Genomic DNA, 20,661 nt, shown 5'->3' with positions numbered 1-20,661 from the left:
AGGGGATTCTCTTTGTACATAATTTTTTACTCTCTCTGTATAAAGTACGGGTGTAAAATAATAAATATGCCAGAAGAGCGTCTGCCCATAAAACCTACAATATGATTGTTCATCTTGATAATATTGGTAAAAACACTCAGGCAACCCGTATTCGTAGTCTTTTGTTTAGATATGGTTTTGGATTTGTCTGGTTACCCCAAACCCTGGGCGTTGTTAATGCATTTATCAAACATTTTCGTACCAGAGCTATCGATATCTTCAAACAGGACTGGCATTCATCACTATATGAAAGTTTCAGATATGACTGTTATCGTGAGTTTAAATCTCTACTTGAACCCGAGTCGTATCTATACAAACTACGTAATACAAACCTTCGTAATGCCTTCATACGCCTGCGACTAGGTCTAAATGAGTTGTGTATCAATCAAGAAAGATGTTCATCTATTATAAAATCACAGAGGCTCTGTCCATTGTGTAACACTGTTGAGAATGAATTTCACATTTTATTTATTTGTCCTGTATATAATGATTTAAGGCAGATATATTTCCCGCCATGGCTACGATCACACAAGGATGCTACAAAAATTTATTCAATACTTTCAAGTAAAGCATCCCTATTACAACATGAAACAGCTCTATTTATTCACCAAACGCTCATATTGAGATGAGATTCACTGTAACGTGTGTCCTATGTTGTAGATGTTCTATACATATATTTTGTATATGGGCCACTGACCTTCTGTACAGAGTCTTAGATTTTCATCAAACTTTGTTTCTATCAATTTCACAACCAAAAGGAATATCAACATGTATTCCAAAAGGTAATAAACCGGAACAATTCCTTAAGAACTGGCACCCGATCTCACTCCTGTCTGTTTCCTATAAAACTGCATCTATGACAACTGCAAATAGAAATAAGAATTAGATACGCTTATAAATGAAGATAAAAAAAGGTTTATGTCTGGGAGATAAATTAGTGAAATCTCGTCAGATTTATGATGTCATGGAATACACAGAAAACAATCAAATATCAGATTTGTTGTTACAGATTGATTTTGAAAAAGCCTTTGATATGGTCAATTGGGATTTTATACAACAAACTTTCATCTTCTTTTACTTTGGGAACTCAGTCAAAACCTGGATCAAGACCTTCTACAATGGACTAGACAGTGATAGTAAATGGATTTGGATCAAACTTTTTTTAGAATAGCCAGTGGGTGTCGCCAAGGCGACCCTTTGTCACCTTATATGTTTCTCCTATGTTGCAAAATACTTGCTACACTCATCAGAAATAATGATAACATAAAAGGAGTAACAATGGGGAATATGAAACATTTACTTTCTCAATTTGCAGATAATGCTACTTGTGTTCTAGATGGTTCAGAATAGAGTTCATTTGCCACAATGAAGGGACTGACATTATCTGTTTGGTTCTCTGGGTTAAAAGTAAATACTGAAAAACAAGATTAATATCGATTGACTCAAAGAGAAAATCAATGATGAAACTATGCCCCTAAATATAATTAATTGGAGCAGGCAACCTTTTAACCTTCTTGGTATAACATTTGCTACTGATCTAATCCAAATGATCGAATTGAATTTCAAAGATAAACTTAGAAAATGTGAAACAACAATGTCTATGTGGTCAGTAGGAAATATGACAACTCTCGGAAGAAATACTATCCTTTAATAACTCATATTACCGAAGTTAAATCACCTGTAACTTCTAATGGGGCAAAACGCCTGACAAAATTAAAAGAACACCAATTATCTGCACAAAAGAAGGTGTTGGTATAAATTACCCCCAAATGAAAGAACTCACACAGGCTCAAAAGATTTCCATGTTACGGAGACATCAGTTAAACACTTAAAAAATCAAAGCAATCGTTTGAATTAAACCTGCCAAAGGATGTTCATAAACATATTGGACGAGTATCAGGAAGAGTGTCCCGAGTGGAAGATCGGCAAGGGAAACAACTCGTCTACTGATAAAAATTATACAGCTGTGCGTTAGGGGGATGAATAAGACATTTAAAGCAGGACAATTCCAATTTCGCTTGTTGTAAACTTGAGATGAATAAACCTTTCATGCTCTTTGACTTAGTTCTTTTTACAACATATGTTTGAGACTGAAATAGAGGCTGCAATGAAGTTTCAGATATTTGTGCGATGCCACTGAGAGTTCTATCTTCAGTAGTTTCATCTACGAAGAAAAAAACACTACGAACAAAGAATCACCTCACTGTGACGAAAGAACCACTAAGGAGAAAGAACCACTAAATGTTCTATTGTATAAATAAGCACTTCCATTCGTTCTACGCTGCAAGAATGAACAGTAAGTTCACATGGACGTGTCCTGTGGTCATACTAAAAGGTTTTAGTATGGTCGATTACAGTGGGATGACATCACATGGGTTTTGCAAGAAGAGAATACCCACATTTAGTACTACTTCTCTGGTTATTTGGGCCCTTTGATATCAAATATTTAGCATCTGTACAGTACAAGGTTCTAGTTCTGTTTATTTCTTCTTTAGAGGCACATACGATAGAAAAGAGCAGCTCCTTCCCAGGAGAGAATCTTCTAAAGCAGAGGTTTTTCTGGATGAGTTCAGCGCAAAGATGCCTCGGGTACTTTGTGTGTGGGCGAAAGCCTTGCTGTCCATGCAGACAGGGGTACCGTAAGTGTCATCCTTTTTGAACATCCGCTAAAGATTTCAGTGAGCAGAAATATATATAACCTTAAACTGTGATAATCATCATAGGCTATCTAGAAAACGTAGGTCTTGGGAGGGCTTCAAAAAAATATATATGTGGGCTATTACTGCTTTTGGAAGCCCACCCAAGAGCCACCTTTTCTAAATAGCCCCTGATGATTATCACAGTTTATTCACAATTATAGACAGACAGACAGACAGACAGACAGACAGATAACTTTCATATTCTGTTTCGAGCTGGTAAATGAAGAGACTTTGGTAATGTATATAATGTATGTAGATGGCTGTGAAGGTAGGTAGAGATGGTCAGATAAAATACGAATCAACATAATTATTGCACAGAACGGAGCTTATTACTCTTGGTAGATTATGAAGTTGTAGTGATGAGTAGGTGTAGATAGAGGGTAAAGTTGTAGTGATGGGTAGATGTAGGTTGAGGGGCAAGTTGTAGTGATGGGTAGATGTAGATAGAGGGTAAAGTTGTAGTGATGGGTAGATGTAGGTTGAGGGGCAAGTTGTAGTGATGGGTAGATGTAGGTAGAGGGACATGTTGTAGTGATGAGTAGGTGTAGATAGAGGGTAAAGTTGTAGTGATGAGTAGGTGTAGATAGAGGGTAAAGTTGTAGTGATGAGTAGGTGTAGATAGAGGGTAAAGTTGTAGTGATGGGTAGATGTAGGTTGAGATGGTGGTAGTTGACAGGCGAGGGATTTGACTGGATTTAATGGGATGACCTTTTTAATGGATAGTTATGTTTCATGGTAGCTACTTCTTCATGGACATTTCCTCAATGATTACCTCAGTCTGGATATTTGAGAAACCTTTTTTGCTTTCAGATTGAGATCTTGAAAGAAATTCATTAAACATTTCCTGCCAAGGGTCTCGACTTTATCTGTGCAAAACATCATCAGATGAAATAAACATGGTCAGCGTATACCACATGTTGTCATCATTTAAAAAACTGGTAGTTGTCACTAGGGTGAAATTATCCCCCGCCGCAAGTTATCAAATCAAACTAAAAAAGTAAAGAAAAAATAGTGATAAAGAAATTGCATATAGAAAAACAAACATTCAAGAGTAGTCTTGGAAGCCTATGAAGAAAATCCAGTGAACCATTCTTGAGATATCCTGCTAACAGGCTGATATCAATGCTGAAATCTTGAAAGTGTCCCTGTGACCTTGCAATTACGCGAAGGTCACCAAAATCGACTGACCCTGCGCCTTCTCTAAATGAAGCTTTGTGGCAAATATAAACCAATTCCAGTGAGCGCTGACAAGGGTAAAACGTTAAAGTTCACTTGTGACCTTGAAACGAAGGTCAAAAGCATCAAATCTGACCGGGACTTTTCGCATACTGTGAGTGAGTGACTTTAGTTTTACGCCGCACTCAGCAATATTCCAGCTATATGGTGGCGGTCTGTACTGGACCAGACAATCCAGTAATGAACAGCATGGGAATCGTTGACATGTGTCAACCAGATCGACGAGCCTGACCACCCTCTTACGACAAGTATACTCGCCTTTTATGACAAGCATGGGTTGATGAAGGCCTATTCTACCCCGGACCTTTACTGTTCTAAAGATGTTCCAATTCGTATGTGTTAAGACGTACGGATCCAAATACTAAACCACCCACTTCGCGCTGAACACGCAGCGGGGGATACAAAATAGTAGAAATACATACACATAATGTAATATGTAAACATACTAATGGGGGTTAGACTGGCTGTACCGGTTTCCTTGTCCTGACGCAATTGCACTCCTCGTTTATCTACATATAACAAACAAAACATCCACAACATCTGGCCACAACCATCTCCTACGTCTACCTACCACCCTCATGTACCTACAGCTACCCACCACCAGAAACTTCTCACCTACATACAGCTACCAACCACCACAATCTCCACCCCCTACCAACTCAAAATGCTTCGCAGAACAATAAATCATGACCATCTCAAAATCAAGTTGTTGTTTTTTAAGACACGTGGACCTTTGGGACACACAGCCTCACAGCAAGCAAGAAATCAGCGCCTTCATCCCAGTTTGTCTTAGTCTCAAAACCCTAAGTCAATAATATTCATATAATTTCTAGTTTAATCCTGAGTCGTCATGGCTCAGTAGCCCCCGCTTGTCCTAAGTGGCCACTACCGGGATTAGGTGGTGAGGCTAACTTGACCGACACATGTCATCGGTTTCCTATTGCTCAGATCCATGATCATGTTGTTGATTAATGGATTACACTTGATTACACTCACTCACTTACTCACCCAGTCTTTTCACAAATCCAAGGAGCATCCAAGTTTTGATAAGACGGCGAATACTCTGCGGTATATGGCCGTGCGCCGCTCAACATGGTAATCAGAACCAGTCAGAAATGTGCAAGCTTGCGTGCGGTAGGATAATGTATGTTATACATTTCTATATCTGACTTCCTGGTGATTGACTGGTTGCACTTGTAGAGTTGTAGCTGTAGCAGCAGTTGCCTCTTATTACAAGCACGGGTTGCTGAAGACCTGGGGCCGTATTCTCGAAACGTTCGTAGCCCTAAGATCTCGTAACTTTGATCGTACCCAATGTGTTACCAATAGGCCTAAGAAGTTCGTAGGACTGCGAACGTTCGAAAATAGCTAGCCATTTCTAAACCGGATCCTCATGTGCATGTGTCAGATTCTATTTGTTGTTTGTTTGTCACAATATCCAGTAACACCACACCTCCATCCCATCCTGTCAACAAACCGTGAGTTACTTAAGTGGGAATACAAAGTTGTGAAAGATGTGACCACAAACGTCATGTTTTAAACATAAATAGAAGTTGATTGTGGCAGAACTGATGAATGATATTTAGCGGATTAGCGTGACTCGCCATCAAAATTCACTACGGGTCGACTTCGTGTCCATATGGAAATTTCAAAAGGTCCACTTGTGTCTAAACCATTTGACTGAAAAGGGGCTCTAATCCGGAGCGATTAATGTTTCCAGCAAACGATCTCATTACGAGACCGGGCTGCAAAAAAGGTCGGTACCTGTTCCCTCCACCGTGACGGACACGAGACTGTCCACATTGGCAGAATTTCGTCACCCGAAAAAGTTGCACGTTAGGGAGAGTAGATGCCCATCACATGTCGTTATTTGAAAATATCCCCTAACGTTCTTGTCTAACTGTAATAATGTATCCCAGCAGTACGGGCTTTTCGGATTTTCTAACACCTGGAGGGTATCATGTCTGATCCAATTTGTAGAATTTTGGAATTATTAGAGAGAATACACATCTGGGTAAAATTATATGGTCGCACACAAATTAATAGGGGAAATTATCACATTGCTCGTGCAGAAACATCTGGTCTGAATTTCCATTAAAAATGTGGTGCACATATGTGGTCTTCCCCAGTATTTGTGTTTTTGTTCCCTAAATATCCGCACTTACCATGCGATCTCATTGGTCTCTAACACCGCATATCATCCTGAAAGCAACTAAATTGCAGCAACGAAAAACATAATCTAAGAGCTATGTAAGTGAGTGAGTTTAGTTTTACGCCGCGCTCAGCAATATTCCAACTATTTGGCGACCGTCTGTAAATTTTGGAATCTGGACCAGACAATGCAGTGATAAACAGCATGACAATTGGATACGATATGTGTCAACCAGCGAGTCCGACCACCCGATCTCGTTAGTCGCCTCGTCAGACAAGGTTATGTAAGTCCGAAACAAAGAAAATCTTCAGTACCCAATTTGACATTCTAAACGCTGCGTCTTTAATTACCATAGGTCTTCTAGGTACGAAAGTTTGTTTAAAGAATAGCTTCTGGAAGAAATACGGTAATACGTCAAAAAGTCTTGGACCATGGTTAACTCTTAGCATTGTGATACCAGATCGTACCATATAGGCAGGTTATCGTGCGCTTTCAATCCAGTGTGATTCCAAAACAAAAGCAAACGATTCAGCCTGAACGGTTATGTAGTGTATATGAGAACTGCTAACCATGTGAATGGCTGAGTGAGTGAGTGAGTTTAGTTTTACGCTGGTTGTAACAATATTCCTCAATGTTTATCCATGAAACAGTCTGCGCTTTCACATGTGTTACATAACGTTGCGCCTTTAATGGGAAAGCTCACGATTCGAAGTGGCAAGAAACATATTAATCTGTATTTGGGGATAATTAAAACCTGTTGTTGAATGGTTTGATGCCTTTTATGCGTTTTCATTATTATCGACATAGCAATTAAATATGCAGGTGACAAAACAGTGATATAATTTCAACAGGCCAACAGCAGTTAAATGCAAATTAAGGTTAAATCGTTTTATGTTTAAGGTACGAATTCATTATTTTCGCAACGTGTCTCAAATCTAACGTTTAGGTCCGAATAGCTAGACAGCAAAGATGAGGGCGTTAATATGTTGGAACATTCAATTCTTTGTCAGACCCGTGAATATCTATCAAAGCAGACATCGATTCTTGGTATTGGGTAAGAAACAATGGTCCCATTTTTATGTCGCAATCCATCTGTTATATCCATGGGGCTGTCATACAAAGAATACACGTGCGTTCCAGTCACTTTGAACCCGTGAAGATCCTGGTTAGAATTGGTCTTCAGTAACCCATGCTTGTCGTAAGAGACGACTAACAGGATCGGATGGTCAGACTCGCTGACTTGACTGGCATCGTATCCCAATTGCGCAAATCATTGCTTATGATGATGATTACTGGATTGTCTGGTTCAGACTAGATTATTTACAGACCGCCGCCATATAGCTGGCATATTCCCCCGTAAAACTAAACTCACTCACTCACTCACTCACCTACCTACCCCTCCACCCACCCACCCACCCACTCACTCACCCACTCACTCACTCTATCTAATGCTCAACATACAGTTACTGACGCCCGCGTCACACTGTATTGGTCGAGCTACCTGAAACATCAATGTGCTGTTATGTATGTCCCTCGGTTTTAAAACTCTGTGACAGCTGCCAAAACTAAGATCAAACCAAATTTGACAGCACCACTCTATAGATAAAACTGGTTTACTGGTAATAAATGATGAAATACACATCTGCCACAGTGATTATACAATGTACCATCATGCTATAATTCATCTATAAAACGGGTACTATTTATTTCCAAACGATCCGGCGGGGCATCAGTGATCATTGTTTGTATGATCGTTGACGAACTGAGAAGCAAGATGAAGCTGGCTACGTTGATGCTGCTGTTCGTATGCATTGTTTCTATAACAAGTGAGTAATTTTTGTATGTACCCTGCATAAGAACGTGTTCACTTTACTATCAATTGCGCTTGCGTGTGGCGCAGTAGAGGTCATGAACCAGTAAAAAATTCTGGCATATTATCCGGGTACTTACGAGGGAAAATTAATAACGACAGCAACCACCAGTCCACGGAAACTGATCTGTATCTGTATAAAGTAACCCTTTAATTAATCCTCTGTGGAATTCATGGCAAGAATGTTAAAAAATAGACAGCATATCAAAAGAAGTTCTATCCTCTAAAACTGTTTTCTTTTGAATCTTCTCTATCCTTGGTTTCAACATTTACCAGGGGCTTTCAAATCCTGAACTTTCTTCTGCAAGGTTTCAGAGACTCATGGCGAGATCACAACATATATTGAGAACAACGCTCAAATGGTAACGGGTGCCTTCACTTGTTTACATTTTGAAACGCTGATATTTGTACATCCTCGACACTCTCCAGGGTATACGTTCCGAAGAATCTGCATTAGTACCCGAGATGCATTATCTTATTTGCTGGGTCCGTCTTCTCACAGTAGCCAATCATTTTCTTTTCGGGAGAGTACGTAGAGCGTCTACCAACACCAATTATGCCTACACATGATGATAAACTTACAAATATACGAGGTTTGAGGAAAAGCCAAACACTTCTTTTCAGTGAATAAATAGCTTTTCATTCATGGGTAGAAATGTAATTCAGCACAATGCTCTTTTGTTAATAAGTAGATCCCTCTCACACTTCAGGTTTCTGTGCATGGACCAGTGTTCGGGCAATAAAAGTATGACCTATGGCCTCAACGGCAGTTTACTGTTATATAGATAAAGTGGTGGCTTAATTATCTAGCAATGTAAATAGCTCGATGGTTAATAAGATATTTATTTGTGTCTGTGTTCGAAAAGCACACTCTGCTTACAGCATCTGCGATTATAAGTAAGGACAAGGAGAACTTTGGGACTGAATTATCTGCCCTTTGTTTGAGACTGACCTGTAGACTGGCAAAGAATGACCCAGCCTGGATCGCATCGTGTTATTTATAGCATTCGTCACCACTTGCCCCTTTCCGTAACCTCAAAGCTATTCGGCTTGTCAGAGAAGACGTCGGCTTGTTGTTAACTGGTGATTTGGATCCCCTTTAGAGAGTTATTTAAGTGACTTTAGTAGCATTTAGGGAAATTATGAATGGGCCTAGATTTTATGTAATAGTAGTTTTGATTTGGATATGAATTTAGCTATGGCGTTGAATATGCTGGGTGAGTTGTGGGGGTTTAAAAGTTTGTGAATGTTGTAGTGGAGTGTGCTGGGTATTGAGTTATGTAATTCTGTAATGTTTGTGTGTTGGAGGTGGCAATCTGTGAAAATGTGTTGCATGGTTTCTGGTGTATTGCAGTGTGCGCATAGTCCATCTGGGTGTCTGTTTTGTAGGTATAGTGTATGGTTGAGGTTTGTTTTGCTTGAAATGAGTCTTGTGACGACGATGTCAGTGTGGTGGTGAACTTGAAAATGTCAGTGTGGTGTGAACTTGAAAATGTGGGGAGTGTTGTAATTGGTTTTGTGATGATATTTTTGACCCAGATGGACTTGTTTGTGTTGATGTTTTGCTGGTAGCTTTGTTTTGTTATGTGTGATTTGATGAGTTGTTTTATTTCGGATTTGGATGTATGTAGGTGAATTGAGGGTGTTGAGTGTGTGGTTGCGAGTTTAGCTGCTGTATCCTCGATGTTGTTGCCTTGGTTGTGTGTGTGTCCTGGTATCCATAATAAAGTGATGTTTTTGTGGTGGAGGGCCGATAGGATGGATGCGAGTTCTGTTGTGGTGATTGCTGTGTGGTTTGTATAGTGTAGGTTTGTGGTTATTGGGGGTGATTGTTCTACATGGATGCCTATCCCTGTGATGCGTTGGTGTAGATGTGGGTGTGGTTTGGGTATGTATTGTTGAGATGAGAGTGCATGAGGTTTGTTTTGGTGGTGATGTCAGATTTTAGGGGGTGATCTTGGAGTACGCTGCTAGTGTGGTGTCAGCGGGTGGGAGTTTGTCGTGGATGAATGTGGTGATGGGAGGTGTGTGCTGTATGGTATTTAGCTGTTGTGTTTGAAGCACATTGGAAATATGGAAGAGTAGCGGTGCCATGTTTGGGTTCTTTTTCAATTTAATGAGGGTTGATTTTCTACAGTTGTGTATTTTGTGGTCATCAGATTATAGGTAGGGTTGTGTTGGGCCCCAGCCTAGTAATTGAGTGTTGTTTGGTTCATTCTTGTACTGAGTGAAGGTATGCCTGTGAGTAGGAGGAGTGTGTTGTGGGAGGCGTCTGTCCTAGTGCCTAGTGGAAGCTTGAGGGCCTTGTATTGGATGGTATTTAATTTTTGGGTCTTACTAGAGGAGATGGGGGTGCAGGAGCGGGGCCGTATAGTCCAATTCCGACTGGATGAGAGTTTAATATATGTGAATCAGTATTTGTTAGTCGGCACCCCATGTTGTACCATAATGGCACGCATTAGGTTAAGATCTTTTTGACATGAGTTGACCAGATTATGAATATGGGGTGTCCATGTCATGTGTTGGTCAAAGATTACAACTAAGAATTTTGTTTCGTTTTTCAATTGAATTTTTTTATTATTTAGGTGCAGTTCGTGGGTATAATTTTGCATATGTCGTTTATTTAATAAGATGCCCACGGTTTTGTTAACATTAATTTGGAAAGCCCACTTTTGGGACCAATTTTGAATATAATTCAACATTTTTTGTAATTTTATTGTGGCTTGGGCAAAAGAAGCTGAGGAGGTCCAAAATGAAATATCACCTGCGAATTTGCTGTGGGAATTTCAGGCCATGGAAAAAACACGAGTTGGTCAGAAATGTATTTATAGGTGCGAGAAAATGGTCACGTCAGTTCTAGACCAATCAAATCACGAGATAGTATGTCCCGTTACGTCCTTCTTCTTTTGAAGGATCTATTTCACAAGACGAAACCACTGAAATAGAGGAAGATGCATTATCTCACAAGGTAATATGGTAGGAAAATGGCCATTTTACCCACAGTTCATTATGTCTAATTAGTTTATTAAATGCCTTCCAATATCATAAGATCAACATTTGCGTCTTCGTACGTTTTGCAACGTCCTTGCTACCTGCTGAGGGGGACGCGATAAAAACGAGCAACTGGGAATACGATGGATTCCAAGAGGAAGACTGCAGATGTCAAGAGGCAACTGGAGCTTATCTGACACAGAAGATGTTTAACAACATGGCTCAGCCTCTTATACAATATGACAGTGGCACAGGAAGTCATATTTATAGAAAACACAAATAATAATGCTGAACATCGCCTATCGGCTTTGCAACACGACCTGACATATGATCAAATACAGTTCTGGGTTCTGTACGTAATTCACAAGATTATATGAACTCTATAATGCAGAACACTAATCTGAGTCAAAAGTAGCGGAAACCCAATCGAAACCCAATCCGTCTGTCACCGGAAAATGTATCTCGACCCAGATCACAAATTCACCAAAGAATGGTTAATTAACAATTGCTACAGGGATTATGTCACAGTTTGTCGAAGAACAAGGTAACGATTAATCCATATCTGATGGTCAGTTTTCGTAACTGGACGCTTAGAACGGCAAGTTCAAAAGCTCTTGAAAATGTAAACAAGATTATTCTGACAGGAGACGTTGTTGACATTGACTCTTACAAAGTACAACTGTGTTCTAAACCAATAGCGTAATGTGATGGCACTAGCTTATGACATGTTACGAATGACAACACAATATAACGATCAAAACAACATGCTACGATCTTTTACAAAAAAACAGATTTCAAAACACTGAATTACGTGAAAACGAGGTTGCCCGTTATACTCCTTTAGAGCTGCAAATTACATGACAGCAACAATAATAATACTTTCTGCACTGCCAGAAACCATCTTAAAAGCAAATGGGAAATACATAACAGATAGCTCGTGATGCCTTATCATTTACAAGCTTTCGTAACTTTTGAATTTTGCTTTTAAAATCAATCTTCGTGATGGCCTACGCAATATCTTCTGTAGAAGACAGTTTGAGATGATAAATAATCATAATCAATTAACCTAGATCGGTGTTAATGATGTGGACGACTTGATCCAGACTGGAGCACCTACAGACAAACGTTATATAGCAAACGTATTGCTGAGGTTAACAACAAACAAGAAACAAAAACTAGAACTTTCTTCTGCTAATATGTTTTTACATCCTTTGACAGCATAGGGTTCTGCGTTACTTTTTAATCCTTCTTAGACCGGTGAAGATCCGGGTTAGAATTATTAATCTTCACTGACAACTGCTTCTCGTCAGAGGTGACTAACGGGACCGGGCGGTCAGGCTCGCTGACTTGGCGGACATGCCATCGGCTCCCCAAGTGCGTATATCGATGCTCATGTTGATCACTGTAGTTTCTGGTTCAGACCACCACTATGTAGGTGGGATCTTGTTGAATGCGGCGTAAAACTTAACTCGCTCACTCAAGCTTCCTTCTTCAGGATCAGTTAAGACCGACAGGAGCACTTCCGGTACCAGTGAGGTTGCCATGGAGAGGAAAATAGTCCATCCTTGCGTCCGCTGTTTTGTGAGCGGACCAAGTCCCTGTTGCTCGCAGTGCCCTGGGCATCATCAATAGTGCAAGTGTCACACAGCATGAACCTCCATGAAATATTATAATGTGCACCTATGCGGGTAGTCTGTCCTACAGACCCTGAAGTATGAAGTTTATAGCCAAGAAAGCCCACGCAAGACTAGAAAATGTCTAGATTTCTAGATTTCTTAGCTTCTGAAAATGAAGAAAGTCTCAGGGCTCCATTTCATTATATTATTTTTTTCAGTATGAACGCTTTTTTTCAGTAAAATATGCTCATTTCAGAGACTAGCTGTTAGTCTACTATGAGGGTATCTCCCTATGGATTACAATCCACTCTCTCAGTTTATCATGAAATTAAACAAAGGGATGCAATGGACAAATGAAGAGGGTGATGTTACACATACTACCCATCAAAGGTTTAGTCTCAGTAGAGGAAATGTAGATACTTACTCCAGTCAAGTATTCTAAAGTAGATTTTGCAAAATATTTATTCTGTTGAAAGGTACTAAAATGATGTATCGTAAAACACATTCGTAAAAAAGATTATTGTGATGAGGTCGGTAGATGATGTTTCATCAGTAACAATTCATCTGCATAAAGCTGGCAGTTAGTTCCACCAAGTTAGTGGAGAAATTCATTTTTCATGTAACCATACATATATACATAACATATAGTCAGTGCTTTAAGTGAGTATAAACTTTTGATGGGTAGTATAGATGTAGATAGATGATGAGATCAATTTTAAGTATATATAGGTAGATGACGGAGGGTGTGATAGTAGGTACATGTGGGTGCATATATAGGTAGATTAGAGTGATTCAGACAGGTGCGGATAGATAGATAGATAGATAGATAGATAGATAGAAGTAACTGTGCATAACATAAAATTGCATAATATAAATGTTATTTAAAAGGATGTAAAACTAACCCTAACCAACACGTATATAAGTGCATTGCGCATGAATTCTGGTGATTTCCTGAGACAGAACATTCCGGTACTACCCTGGCTAGGTGTTACTTCCGACCGTCGAGCATGCATGGGATGAAATAGACAAACAATCAGGGATGATCTACAACTTGGTATAGTCTCTCTGCCACTATCACCCTTAGACGTTAGCTGAATTTGGGACTAGCGTTTGTTTAGATATGAAACAACGTTCGCTAAGCTTTCGTCAATCGCGTAGTATTGCCTATCCGTCGTCGCTGTGAAGCCTGATCAACGCCAGTGGTGGACATACGTGATACTGCCCCTCTGAGACCTCTTCAGGGGCGCGCCTCGACTCGAATCATACAGATTTCGATATTACCATGTCAAAGGTTTAAACCCCCAAATCATATTACATCTTTTAGCATTTAAAACATGGCAAAACATAAAATATTGCACAGTTACTTTATTCCAGTTATATCAACCTCTGGGTTTTGTTTAATATTTATATAACCATCTTCTGTTTTCAATTCAAGCTTGAAGATGAAATGCACGCTAAACACAGTACACAGAACTGATCGTGTATGAACTCAACGGCACCAAATAAATTCCACCTCCCCATTCCGTACTATCGGAATCCCGTGAGATGTGCGCATGCGCTGAAACATCAGTTCGTGTGAGTTGCTTCATCAGTCGACAGCCTCCATATAAGTTCCAAGAAGTTTTATTTACATAGTTAATAGACAGGATAAATCATCGATCAGAAATCGCCAGACACTTTCTGGTTGTGTCAGGAACAGTTGGGAATTTTGGACTGACCGTCTTGTGAGTGTGTGGCTAGAACACTCAGGTTTTGTCTCAGAGACCGATACGGCCACGGGTCGTGGTCTGCCAAAATGGCGCAGCCAGAGGGGCAAGGGGCCAAGGGCCAGCGTGCACCCGATTCTGACAATTTCTTTGAATTTGTGGAAAACCTCACGGAGGTTACCACCATTCCTTTGGAGAGTACGTCCACGGGAGGAAAGTCAAACTCTATGCAAGGTTTCCGGAGTGAAACTGAGGGGGTCAAGAGGAAAGCCGCATCTCATAGAGAACTTGACCCCGCGGGGGAGAAACAGTCCCCCCTTGATGCCATTTTGCGCTCGCTACTTGCAAGCCAGCAGGCCCAGTCACACACCATGGCTCAGATCAGCACAGCGTTGGCTAAAATTAGCAACAGCGCGGAGAAGGCCGAACAAGACCGAGAATCGGCGAGTGGCGGTCTAAACAAAAACAAACATGGCGGCGCCCAGGAAATGGAGGAGGGTGAAACGTCCGACGAGGATGAAATGGACATGTTGATACACAGGTGCCTTGATCAAGGGGAGGAGACGCAGACCGATGATGAGACCGACGATTTTAATAGTCTCATGAAAGACATGACGGAGTTTTTCGGGGAAGAAGATAAAACAGGGCCTGTGATTAACAGCGACTTAGCTAGGTCTATCAATGATGGGCTCACTAAAACCCCGAACTTGGAAAAACTCAAAGCCATTATGGAAGCTTACAAACGCCCTAAAAACCTGGAATACTTGATGTCACCCCGCGTTAATGCCGTGATTTGGCATGAGGCGAGAGCTATGACCAGGTCCAAAGACATTAACCTGCAACGGATTCAAAATCTGCTGGACAAGGCCACTACTCCGGTTATTCAAATGATGGACTCCCTTATGTCGGCAGTTGTTCACAAGAAGGACATTAACCCTAAAGAACTCCTGGGGAAAACCAAGGATGCTGTTAGAATGTTGGTGGGCCTACATAGTGATATCAACAACACAAGGCGAGAGAATTTTAAGCCAGACCTTCGTGGGCCTTATAAACGGTTGTGCTCAGTGGATACAGTGGCAACTACAAACTTGTTTGGAGATGACCTCCCAAAGATCATAAAGGACATAACAGAGTGCAAAGAACTGAGTAACAAATTACATAGCTCTGAGAAGCAAAATAGGAGTTTTACTGCTCCATCACCCTCTCCACGTGGACATGGCGGAGCCCACCATGGAAACAGATTCAGGCCTTATGACTCACCTTATAGAGGACATAAGAAAGGTGGTTTTACTAAAGGTAAAGGTCAGTCCTCTCACTCAGGCACATATGGACCTACAGGCCGGCACAACCAAGGACCTTTTTTAGGCAAGCGACCGACAGGGTCACCATGGAAAAAAGGGGACCAGCGGAAACAGTAGAACAGTCCTGTAACCAGGGTGATGTGGAAACCGCTCAGGTGAGCTGGCTACTTGACGGTATTGGCAATACACCCCAAAATTTTATGGCAGGGAAAGTTGGCTTGTGTCATGACAATTGGAGGGTGATCACGTCAGACACGTGGACACTAAAATGCATTCAGGGAGCGCGAATAGAGTTTAAGCATCAAATATACCAGCCCGTCATACCTACACCCTTTAGGATACACAGTGACGAGTGGGAGCGGGTAGACAACGAAATCTCCCGTTTGCTTCGCATTAGTGTGATTGAAAAATGTACCCATGTTCCAGGGGAATATATATCTAACATTTTCTGCAGGGAGAAAAAAGACAGTTCACTAAGAATAATTCTGAACTTAAAAAGCTTAAACAAAGAGGTTGACTCATCACATTTCAAAATGGACACTTTCAAAACAGCGATCTATCTGGTACAAAGAGACTGTTACTTTGCATCAGTAGATTTGAAAGATGCATATTACTCTGTTCCGATACATGCTCAAGATAGAAAATTTCTAAGGTTTTACTGGAACAATGAGCTATATGAATTCACTTGTTTACCAAATGGATTAGCATCTGCTCCAAGACTTTTCACTAAAGTTATGAAACCTGTCTTTTCAAGCCTAAGGAAACAGGGATTTGATAACACTGCCTACATTGATGACTCCCTGTTGGTAGGGGAGACGGAAGAGTTTTGCATGGAGAATGTGAAATGTACAGTGAACACTTTAGACACATTAGGATTTACAGTTCACCCTGAAAAATCGGTGCTAAGGCCTACAAAATCCATTACATACCTGGGGTTTGTAATTGACAGTGAAACCATGACTGTAAATTTAACACAAGAAAGAGTAAAGAAAATTCAAAAAGTGTGTCGTGACCTACTGAAGTCCAACATGACTAAAACTACCTCAATCAGGACTCTTGCTGCAGCAATCGGACAACTAAATGCTAGTGGACATGGGATGATGTTTGCACCCTTGTACTATAAACATTTGGAAATAGTTAAGAACAAGGCTCTCAAGAGGGAAAAAGGGAACTATGATGGGAAAGTTTTGCTTGATCATACTTGTATCCATGATTTAAAATGGTGGATTGACAATGTGGGGAAAAGGCCACAGTTTCTTGACCAACGTCAGCCAGATGTACTGGTAACCTCAGATGCCTCTAAGACAGGTTGGGGCGGAGTTATGAATGGAGTTAGTGCACAGGGACTCTGGTCTAGTGAGGAAAGTGAAATGCATATAAACTCCTTAGAGCTGTATGCAGCCTGGTTAGTGCTAAAATCACTCTGCGCAGATGGCAGTCACCTTCACATAAGAATAATGATAGACAATACCACTGCAGTTGCCTACATTAATCACATGGGTGGTACAAAAATAGGATGCAATAGCATAACAAGGAAAATTTGGCAGTGGTGCATCGAACGAGACATTTGGATCTCAGCAGCTTACTTGCCAGGAACACAAAACACAGAAGCAGACTGGCACTCTAGGAATATGTGTGATGATAAGGAATGGCAATTAGATTGCAGCGTTTTCCAAACCTTAACATCCATCTATGGTACCCCATCTAGAGACTTGTTCGCCTCACGGCTGAACACACAATTGGATAGATATGTGTCCTGGCACCCTGATCCTTGTGCAGAAGCAGTGGATGCCTTTTCTGTTTTTTGGGGAAATTCTTATGACTATATTTTCTGTCCTTTTAGTGTGATCGGACCAGTCTTGCAGAAGATACACAGAGAAGCGGCCGACGTGTTAATGGTGGTTCCCATATGGACAACCCAGCCATGGTTCACCAAGCTGCTGCAATTGTTAGTAGATTGTCCAAGGCTGCTGCCAAGATCACCAAACCTACTGACACTGAAAAACCGACCACAAGCTTTACACCCGCTTCACCAGAAATTGCGACTGGCAGCTGTAAAATTATCAGGGGATCTATTCAAACGGAGGGATTTTCAACAGCAGTTGAGGACATCATACTGCACTCATGGAGAGAAACCACGCACAAACAATATGGGACATATCTCTCAAAGTGGAGGTTGTTTTGCAACAAATGGAGTATCAATCCCTTTTCACCCACTTTGAGGCAAGGTTTAGACTTCCTAGCTCAGCTGTTTAAGTTAGGTCTCAGTTACTCGGCAATTAACACCGCCAGATCAGCCCTGTCTGCTATTGTGAAGACGCCAGAACTGACCCATCCACACTTTGGACAGCACCCTACAGTCACAAGATTTATGAAAGGTGTCTTTAATTTGAGGCCCTCCTTGCCTCGTTATAATGTGACATGGGACGCAAGCACAGTGATAAAATATCTAAAAGGTGTTAATGAAGATGAATCCTTGCTGTTGCTATCAATGAAGTTAGCAACTTTGATACTACTGCTGTCAGGACAGAGAATTCAGTCTCTCCATTTGATTGACAACAGGAATGTAGATATTTCTAACGGACAAGTCAAGATCAGATTTGGTGACCTGTTAAAACAGACACGACCAGGATACCAACAAAAAGAACTAACTTTTCAGAGATACCCAGACAAAGCACTGTGTGTAGTGTCTTTGCTAACCCAATACTGTGAACACACCAAGGATCTGAGAGGAGAAGAGACAGCTTTATTCATAGCCACACAGAAACCACACAGAAGGGTCTCCAAGGACACCATTACTAGATGGGTGAAGACTATGCTAAAGAATGCTGGCATCAATATGAAAATATTTAAGCCTCATAGCATAAGGGCAGCCTCCACTAGCAAGGCCTGTAACCTTAAAGTACCTTTAAAAACAATACTGAATACAGCAGGCTGGAGCAAGGACTGTGTGTTTGGACGTTTCTACAACAAACCAGTAGAAAATGACAGTGTTTTCAGTGATGCTATTCTATCACCTGAAAATTTGAGTAGTTCTTAGCAATACATTTGCTCTGGAAGAGCTTGATCCTGTTTCGCCGACCTAGTTAATGTGTAGAGGTTTTAGGCATAGTGACATAAAATTTTCGCAATAATGTTTCATTGTACTTTTGGAATACATATTGAAAGAGAACGAGTATTGTGTGTGTTCTTTAACATGGGGTTGAGGGGAAAACACTTTTCTGGAAATATGCCTCCTACTCTAAAATCTCACGGGATTCCGATAGTACGGAATGGGGAGGTGGAATTTAAATATTAAACGAGACTTACCTGTAAGGTGAAGTTTGATATTAATTCCACCGACCCATGAAGTACTGAGGGATTACGTGCCCTCCACTCCCACCCTTGCTAGCCAGGAACCATATTTCTACGCTAAAGACTGATGTTTCAGCGCATGCGCACATCTCACGTAATCCCTCAGTACTTCATGGGTCGGTGGAATTAATATCAAACTTCACCTTACAGGTAAGTCTCGTTTAATATTTAAATTAAAGATAGTCAGTGTGTATCTCTTGGAGTCATCACTTCTTTTTTTGCTCTTGCTTATTTAGCACCGAGTGCGAGTGAGCTCCCTTAATAAGAAGAGTGTACTTGGGGTGTTCACCAGTGGGAGGATAGTCTCCCCTACATATTACTTGTTTGACTTCAGGACACAATGCTATTTAGAAAGTGGTCAAATGTAACATATACTATATGTGGGATTACACTATCTTAGTAAAGCACAAATGCTAGTACTTTTTGAGTTGAGTCCCATCCAGGATTCGAACCCGCACCACCCTTTGTGTGCTGGCGAAAGGCAACTATGCTTGTCGTAAGAGGCGTCTAGGGATCGGGTGGTCAGACTCGCTGACTTGGTTGACACATGTCATCGGTTTCCAATTGCACAGATCGATGCTCATGTTGTTGATCACTGGATCGTCTGGTCCAGACTCAATTATTTGCAGACTGCGGCCTTATAGCAGGAATATTGCTGAGTGCAGCATAAATTAAAACTAAACTCACTCACTCACTCTTGTGATGAGCATCTAATGATATCTCCTTTAAGGAACTTAACAGAGGGGAACACATCATTCACATTATCAGTAATAAATGCTGGGTTTTCCTTTAACTACCTTTCCCCGTGAAGATATAAAAAACTGAGAATGATGGGTTCCCTTTCATGACCATAGGTAGGAAACAGGTTTTAAGTGCAGGTCCTCCAATCACCACAGGGAATTCATCACCTACCATGTGGAAGTATGTTTGAAGAATAAGTGAGTGAGTGGGTGGGTGGGTCTCCTGTGTCCACTTGTATGTATTGTTTGGTCACATGTGGCTACTTGTGTTGACTGACGGGTATTGTGTGGCACTGGTTGGTCATACATGGCTGATTGATGTGTATCCTGTGACTACTTGTATGAATTGGTGGGTCAAGTGTGGCTGCCTTTGTTGACTGGTGCATCTCATGTGGCTTCTTGTACTGACCCTGAGAAATACTGGTTTGGACTACAGGCCCTCGTGCCATTCATTAACGATTTTTTTAAAACAATATAAAAATTTTGAGATGACTCCTGACTTGAAACGCTTAACGAGTTGGGTGTCATCTCAAAATTTTGGTGTTAAAAAAAAATCTTTAATCCTCGCAATGACACGAGGGTCTGAGGTTTGGACAGGTTGCTCCTCCTCTCGAACTGCCTGGAGCGGTTCCTAACTCACGCACATTACTTGTGTCAGCCTTCTTCTGATCTCTCCTCAAAGACCAGAGCAATGTGGGGCAATATTTACCATTTTCTGATGTCCTTTTTATATGATGCTGCCAAAGAACAAACTACTGACTTTCTGTATCCATGCACAACCATTACCGAGACGGTGGGGTACCCCAGTTTGCTCGTCATGCAGAAGACCCGCGTTGCTTTCCCCACATGAGTACAATGCGTGATGCCCATTACTGGTGTTGACATTGCTGGAATATTGCTAAAACCGGTGTAGTGTAAACCATGCTCACACACTCACCCAACCTGTATGTCTTGGAC

General features: G+C 41.0%; 2 protein-coding genes across 2 annotated transcripts in view; one reads left to right on the top strand and one right to left on the bottom strand.

The window, feature by feature from the left end:
* Positions 1-20,661, bottom strand: part of LOC137276206 (TP53-regulated inhibitor of apoptosis 1-like) — a 447,953-nt gene that overhangs the window by 274,379 nt on the left and 152,913 nt on the right. The gene's annotated exons all lie outside the window — the stretch shown is intronic.
* On the top strand, positions 14,172-18,257 carry LOC137297923 (uncharacterized). Its single transcript, XM_067829918.1, has 2 exons — positions 14,172-15,765; positions 17,454-18,257. Exon 1 carries the CDS (start codon positions 14,399-14,401, stop codon positions 15,725-15,727), a length of 1,329 nt encoding a protein of 442 aa, XP_067686019.1. The 5' UTR covers positions 14,172-14,398; the 3' UTR covers positions 15,728-15,765; positions 17,454-18,257.

The sequence above is a fragment of the Haliotis asinina genome, chromosome 1 (genome assembly GCF_037392515.1).
Source record: "Haliotis asinina isolate JCU_RB_2024 chromosome 1, JCU_Hal_asi_v2, whole genome shotgun sequence".
Lineage (NCBI taxonomy): Eukaryota > Metazoa > Mollusca > Gastropoda > Lepetellida > Haliotidae > Haliotis > Haliotis asinina.
The sequence above is the reverse complement of the archived record's forward strand: the minus strand, read 5'-3'. Positions and strand labels throughout refer to the sequence as shown.

What these genes read in the sequence shown, in the direction of transcription:
- LOC137297923 (XM_067829918.1), top strand. Translation starts at nt 14,399, where the DNA reads ATGGCGCAGCCAGAGGGGCAAGGGGCCAAGGGCCAGCGTGCACCCGAT.